Below are 8056 nucleotides of genomic sequence, written 5' to 3'. Positions count from 1 at the left end.
AGAGGCGTCTTGTTCAGCGTGCTGTCAAACCTACACTAGCAAGGAGATCGGGCTGAAACTATAGCTACAAGCTATCCAAGGATGGTACTATAGAATGTCACCTCAAGGTAGGCCTAGTGGCGTCATCTCTTGGTTAGGCCGGAAATTTATCAATCCACCCTCGTACCTAGATGGCGGTATTTTTAACTATTATTTTTGTATTGCATTAATTAAATGCTTAAAAAAAACAAATTTTGTTTGATCGCAGCCTAAAGAAATAACGATCAAAGTAAGCCATTCATTTTTCAAGTTGTGATTGTTATTCAAGTGGTCGCTGATGCCTTTGATTCGATTTTAATTAATGTTAGCCGGTTTGAAACGTGAGGGTAAGAAAAAAAAAACAAAGAATAATGTCCGTGACTATTGGAAGAGAATTTTGCGTTCAGTTCAATCCATTGTTTCCAGTTAAAGAAACAAGCATCAGAGTTCTTAATTCATCTCGGAATATCAAACTTTGCGCTCTTAAAGCCTTACGCTCGAATAATTATTCCAAAGACTTAGTTTAATTAGATCGGTCTGAGTGCAATTTAGAAGTTTGTGAATTATTCAAACAGGAAATTATACTTAAAATCTGCACTCTTCTCTTCGGATTCAGTCGACCTTAGCCAATCGAGAATAATTCTTTTTAATAACAACAGAATTTTGACTTACAAAAAAGCCCATTAAAAATGCAGAAGTGAGTCGGAAGATGAAACTTTACGTCAAACAAAACAATCGACGTAAATTAATTAAGAAATAAAATTGTAAATGTAGGTTTGCGAGATACCTTTGACTTTCCGTCTGTTACTACAAGTCTGATACTCCGGAAAAATTAAACGAAAAAACAGTACTTAGAATGAGACATCTCGCACTCCTCAGTGATTTACATAAACATGAGGATAGTAACCTTACCTAAAGCCCCAACTGCTCCGGCAATGATGACGATGAAACGTATGTGCGTTTTGCCGCGGGTGCATTCCCATTGCACCATCCATATGCAGTCATTACGTACAATTGACTTGTCTACGTATCAGTTGTTGCGAAGGTCACGAATAGGTATGTGTGTTTCGTCTAAGATAACGCGGTAACTGTTCTCAATAAATGACATAGAATCAGATTAAGGAATGCTTGAAACCTTGACAACTCTGGGTAAAGGAAAAATATTAATTATTTCCGTGAAATAACTATTCGTACTATATTTAAGATAATGTCTTTACGATATTAATTAATGAAGATCGATTAAAGTGATTGCGATATATCTAATTGTAAGTAAACTTCATAATTTATGCAACAGGGAAAAGGCACAGGAAAAATACCTACACAGTAGCTAAGCAAAAGTACATACAGTTTTCTTGTGACATATTAAAAAGGCAATTTATATTGCATAAATTATTTACACTATAATTATCCCTAAAGGCTTTTTAAATGCTACAATCATAAACTTCTTGACGAAGTGTTGCATTTCATCTACATTGCAATTAGTTACCAGTGATTAATTACTGACTTACATGAATCTTTCTTTTTGCAATAATTACATTTTCTAAACTAGGAAAAAGTTTAAATAAAAAATACTTTAATCTATTGCAGTGCAGGATTTAAATACCCTTTGTAACTGCTTGATACATGTTTGTGTCGACTCCTATTTCTATATCGACTAAGTCTGGCTGCCTGACCTAGGCCCAGGGACCAAATAAAATTATCTTATTGTGCCCTATCTGATATCAGGAATGTCGATAGGGTTCGGATAGTATCTCTAACAAAGGACTCCGCTAGATCCTTAAGGAAAATTGCCCAGTGTGAAACTATTTCAAATTCTTTCGATCAAAAATCTCCATGGGATTTCCTTCTAATTTAATAAATAAATTACACCTATATATATTTAAACGAAATTTAAAAATTGAAGTCTATCTGAATTTATACATATAAACAGTCATAAAGAAATGGTAATATGTATGAGTATAAATTCAGCTAAACACTTCACAATTTAACGATAATAACTGTGCCGTAATCATACAACGGTTACATGTCCTGTGGGTTATCTGGAATCCCGAATAACGGACATTCATGAATATTAATTTATTTTAGCGACTGCTCCCTTGCTTTTGTTTGAATACGGTAGGTAATAATAATAGCCCTAAATAACAACTCTTCCATATCGATAAAATAACATAATTGTATCCATTACTATAATGAACATATTAAATATGTACAACGGTTATTAAATGTAGACACGTTTATTTAAAACTAACTTAATATGACACAAAATAGGAGAGATAGGTTGGTGGGACACCTTCTCGGGCATGAATGTCTAGTCAGAGACATATTCGAGGCAGAAACAGGAGATATATTAGATTATTGTTCGCAAATAGTTAAGGATGTAGGATGTTTTAGTTTTAGGAAAATGAGAAGATTAGCTCAGGATAGGAAGGGGTGGAGGTACGTATCCAACCAGTCTGACGACCTTATAGTGATGATGAATATGACACACCACTTTGTAACCGTGACGTATGTAACTGTTGTCTTAATTTTTGCGTCTGATGTTTATGAGAAAAGCTTTGTCTTATTATTACATAACTATCGGAAAAAAAAAATAGAACGTGTAATTATACAACACGCTACTGAAGTGAAACTTCTTCAAACACACAAACATACCGGGATAGGGGTTAAGGAATTGGTTTAATGGTATTATTTGTACACCATGAATTTAAATTTTACACTATACATGCCGGAGTTGCCTGTAACAAACGTTGCATTGAAGCGCGCTCACGGCTCAAGCGATCCCCACTACGAACTCGACTACGTGGACGAGTAGAGGGGGGACATCCGTTGCATGATTTCGTTACATAGCAACTCGCATGAAACGAACTTACCCTACCGTGCGTAAAGAAGTTTCAGCAACGACAAATATTTTTTAGCCTATATCTGACGGGTGTGATATAATTGTATGTCGTTGAGTGGTTGATCCACACACAATCGTATTCTCTGTTTATTTCAAGTGTTGCTTTCTGGAGATGTAATTTATCTTATTTTTTAGTAAAGAATCTTAGCAGTTAAGTAGGTTTAAGAGTAGATACAAAAGCCAAGATTTCTTAAGACGAACTAACTGCTTTATGAAAGTGGCTGCGATCTAGGTTATTAAATTTTTAAAGGTATGTAGCAGTAGCAGCTGCGATACAAAGTTGTTGAAGTTGTACCTATATAATTACATGAAATATTCACGTTGAGACGTTGTGACGGTGAATAGATACGGCGCTGAAAAATGCTTCGGCCCCATGAACACAGAATTCTATTAAAGACGGGAAGGTTTATCTCGCCATCTCGCTTAGTTCATCATTCCTTAAACAACTGCTTTGTTATAAATACATCAGGTATGCGAGTTAATTAAGTCGCGGCAGAAATGTGGAATAAAGAGCGAATTTCATTAAACTCGATCTTCTATTACAATAACTCCAGTTAACTACAACGCGACATTAATTATATTAATTAAATTGTGCCATACGACAACGCGAGAAAATCATTTGCACTTATGTAGGTAGTTCAAAAAAAATCAATTTTACAATATTTTTGTGTGGTTAAAATTAATTTTAATTAATTCATTAATGATCAAATTAATGAGGAAAAATTGTTCCTGTTGTCTCATCTGCGTCGGGAATAGAACCTGGGATTTTTGGCTTTATTCACCAAATGCTTTGACCACAAAGTCAACAGCAATAAGGACGAAATTTACCTACTTATTAGGTCACGGGTAGTGTCTTAGACAAAAATTTTCAGTCTCGCTCCAGTCTCTCAGAGTCTTTCAGCGTCTCTGAGAGCGTCTTTCACAGTCTCTCAGTTATTGCCTAGGTGTTTTTATGGATCTCTCACAGTCTCTGTATGAGAGACTCGAACGATAGAATTGTTAATTCAGAGATTCGTGTCTCTCACAGAGAGACTGAATGAGTAAAAGTGAAAAATTGAGAGACTCGAGTCTCTCGTAGAATGACTGGGATCTCTGAAATATGTTGAGCTTAGAAAAATTTAACCATGTCTACCGAGACACCACTTATTGAGAGATTCGAGTCTCTCGTTCAGAGACGCTAAACAGTTTTTTTGGCAGTCTCTCGACGGTCTCTCTCAGCGACACCAGAGAGACTCGATGAGAGACGGAGACTCGAGTCTTGCTGTCAGAGACTCTGAGAGACTGAACATTTTTATCTCGGGTGGTTAGAGCATTGGTCAGTAAAGCCAAAGATTCCGACAATAAGTTTTCCTCATTAGTTTGATGTAATCTGTAGTCGATAAAAATTAAAATGAAGTTTTAAATTAATATTAAGAAATTAATATGTACCAGTTAACGAAATGTAGATATTGTTGTTGTGGGATCTAGAAATACAAATAGGATTTTGTTTTCAGAAACATTTCCAAGTCTTACTAATGGAGTTAAGATCAATAAACTTCAGGTCCCTGAAGTAGCACAGTTTGGAAGTCCGGTGGTGTTAGATTGTGATTACAGTTGGGATGAAAAGAAGGACGATGGCTTGGTGGTCAAATGGTTCTTCAATAACGGAAGAACACCCATATATCAATGGATCACAAATAATAAGCCACAAGCACTAGGTAATGGTTTTCAACAATCGTCTTTATATACCTTATAACAAAATATCACAATCATTCCAACAAAAAAAATATATCTATGGGGGGTTCCCAGAAAAATCAGTTTAGTTTTCTTGTTCACTAAATGAATTTTAAATTTAAGCTACAGAAAATGTTTATAATCAGCCATATACCTTATTTAGCTTGATCTGACCCTAGTGGTGGTTCCCTATCCAATCTCATATTTTTTTCTATTGTTTTTAGTAGCAATATTACAATAATACAGATCTGTTATGTACTAAATTTTTTTGAATTAATACTGTAACAAGAGCTGGTGGTGTCTTTTGTTGGTAGTATTATTTGAAAATGACCCAGAAAAAGTTGAACGTCAAGTAGGTAAATAAAAGCATGCAAAATAAAGCTTTTCAAAATGAATAATGCATAGGCAGTTTCATGGCTGGTGCATTTATTGTTCCGGGGCAAACAGAAAGCGGGGGTTGTTTAATTTTCGTTCTTCTTTTCCGTTTTTGTTTTTCTGAATTTTTGCTTTCCAGGTATTCTCAAAGGAAGACTGAATCTGGAATATTCAGCTAGTCAACATAACAACAGCAAGCACAGGGCTTTGCACATTACAAAGCCGGCACCCGAACTGTCAGGGGACTACACCTGTTCAGTGTCCTCGTTCAACGACGAAGACAGTCGCACCAAGAGCATGCTGGTGTACGGTAAGTCTCACCCTCGTCTTATAAATTATACATATTTTATAGATATACATATGTACGCATATACATTCTCATGCCATATTTTACCATGCGTACCACGCACAGGATTACCATAAACTTACCACTCCTTGTGATAATGAAGCTCGAGCTTTGGGGGTTGTGATTAAGTTCTATGTTTGATAAATAGAGTGAATTTTTCGACAAAGGAGAATCCGAAGCCCTTAGAATTATTAACATAAAAATGCCGCATTAGATTTTTTTTAGAGACCCGTAATCCATTATTTGCCCTACGCAAAAATGTAAGTTTTTCGCAAAAAATAATGCAGAATCCTTACGAATTATGAATTGATTTATATAAAAATTGTTTAAATTATTAGGGTTGATGCTGTATTTGCGTCTAACATATAGATACATTCTCCATAGACATCAAAACCTCATTTTATTTATACGCCCACTTTTTGTTTGTCTCTCAGCGAATTAAATCGAAATTCTATGAGACTTCCTTCTGTAGGTCTATACGATACTTTAAGGTATTGCTGTTTTGTTATTGATACAACAGAAATTCTATCACGTCCTACGTCATCATTTCACTTACTGACGATGAGGGAAGATTTTCTAAGAATATATGGATAGGGAGGAAGAAAATGTATATTGACATTTTTGGATGTGTAGGTTTGGTCGAGATATTTGAAACGGACATGGCTTTTGAGGACAACGAAAATGGATTCGGGCTATGAAAGTTATTTTGAACCGAGTGCTTTTTTTCCTTTTTTTCCTTATCACTTCTGAATTGATAAAATTCATTTCAATATCTTTTCAGCTTTCTAACAACAATAAAGGTACCTATCTATTTATGTACCTACCCACGTATATAAAATTTTGTAAGTCTATTTTATTTATCATTTTTATTTTGACTTCACTCAGAATTTTCGGCGATCTTTTTAAATTTTTAGTATACTAGTTGAACTTTTTAATTTTAATGTCGAAATTTTCAGCAATTTTATAATGTATCTATACTTACCTACATTAAGAATTAAGCATTAAAAATTTAATAGCTATAATATATTAGTATGATGTATGTATGTAACCAACTATGCATCCTAACATAGACATTTAAACCCACTCAATTCTTTGCAATTGTTTAGTTCTAACTATAACATGTCAAAATTTTAGTCTTTTAAAAGTTAAATCGCGGGATTTTTATTGCTAATGGTTACATTTGTTCAATTATCTATAAATTCTTTTTGTAAATGTTTACACTTATTCAAGCGCACTAGTTACCGAGTTATACAGTCAGGAATGAGATTCCGTTACGACATCGAAGCTGAAATCGTGTAGGGGGTTGGTTGCTTTTTGTTCTTTAGAAAAAAGGGTCTAAATCACCACATGGAGAAATTGTGCTGAAACAAGCAGGTCATCATGGTCGAACGGGTTTCAAAGAAAGATGTTTTCACTTAGTGAACTTCTTTGAGAGGTTGAAGAGAAAGTCTGATTGGAAGGACTTGAAAGGACCTCGAGCACTGGATCAGTGTTTGTTTAGGTTATATTGAAAAATAGCCTTCACCTTTCCCCTAAATTCGTACATATATGTTATATTTAAACTGTATCATTTGCTGCATGCAGCATGACAAAGTATTTTAGTAGAAAAATTTTAAATTTACATTCTAAGAGTACAAAAGCAGATTCACTGAAACCGTTCGTTCGTTAGAATAATAGTGTAGCGAGGACGAGTGTGTTTGTGTGCGATCGGGCACACGTGTGCTTGAACGACTTATCGATTCGCCGACTAGCCGCGGGCGCTTTTCTTCATGTGCGCCGTAGTTGTAAATGTGTGTGTAATACCTGCGTTCTGAGAGGCAGTTTAACAGTTCAAAGAAAAAATAAACTATCCGGATGTTTCCAGAAGGTTCCAGAAAGTAAAAAAAGAGTATTTAAAGGAAGAGACGATCGCCGAAAGAAGAAGAAATAAATTGACCGTTGCAGAAGTGAATCCAGAAATAAATTGACAGTTATAGCAGTGAAATAAATAGCGCAGTGAATAGTGATATATCAATAATTAGCGTAAATAAATAGTTTTTGTTATCAGTCTTATAAGTAAATTTTCTTAAACCCACGAATTACAATAGTTTATAATCGATGTTTGTTGTTATTATCCTCAAGGACATAAATAGCTTTCAAGGTTTGTCGGAGCATCGTCCTTAATGAATAGTCAAGCACGAAACTAATTCAAGAAAATGGAGATGGCGTTTAATCCCGAAAATACTAGCAATAAATTATTTCTGCTTTGTCTTTCTTATTTAGTTTATTTCCTTGAAGCTCTCTTATCGTTGTTCAAGAAGGCCGGGGCTATTATTTATGATACTTTCCTCTTTTCTTGCATTTATGGTCATTCTTACATCTACGGAATGATGATTTATAACTCTTGCAAACTTTTTCATCATTTGTGTTCTATTATTCCTTTGTGGCATGTTCTACAAAAGTTTGATTTATTCCAGACCGCTTAGTTCTACAAACGAGACCGAGATAATACATGACCAAATTGTGTTTAAACATGTGAACCATTATGAAGTGTTTCCCTTTTAAATATACATACATACATATGTATACGTAAGGATGTACATCTATATATATATTGGAATCCATCAAATAAAAGAAATCTTCTTTATTTCTCAGAAATCAAAACCAAATCGATCAGTGATTGTAAACAAAGGAAATTTTATTTCGCATTCATTTTTTTTTTAGAA

The 8056-nt window shown here is 34.6% G+C and overlaps 1 protein-coding gene across 5 annotated transcripts in view; it reads left to right on the top strand.

Moving 5' to 3' along the window:
- The window catches only part of LOC108734222, a 37387-nt gene that overhangs the window by 15032 nt on the left and 14299 nt on the right, over positions 1–8056 (top strand). For 4 of the 5 annotated variants that reach the window (XM_018465681.1, XM_018465680.2, XM_018465679.1 and 1 more), the window contains exons 3-5: positions 3168–3386; positions 4411–4614; positions 5145–5315. In XM_018465681.1, the coding sequence (XP_018321183.1) occupies positions 3278–3386; positions 4411–4614; positions 5145–5315 (484 nt within the window). In that variant the 5' untranslated portion in view covers positions 3168–3277. The remainder of the gene's footprint in view (positions 1–3167; positions 3387–4410; positions 4615–5144; positions 5316–8056) is intronic. The other variant, XM_018465684.1, reaches the window with a different exon arrangement.

Source organism: Agrilus planipennis, unplaced genomic scaffold, assembly GCF_000699045.2.
Source record: "Agrilus planipennis isolate EAB-ADULT unplaced genomic scaffold, Apla_2.0 scaffold7, whole genome shotgun sequence".
NCBI classification, from domain to species: Eukaryota; Metazoa; Arthropoda; class Insecta; order Coleoptera; family Buprestidae; genus Agrilus; species Agrilus planipennis.
This window is presented reverse-complemented; position numbering and strand designations above follow the sequence as displayed.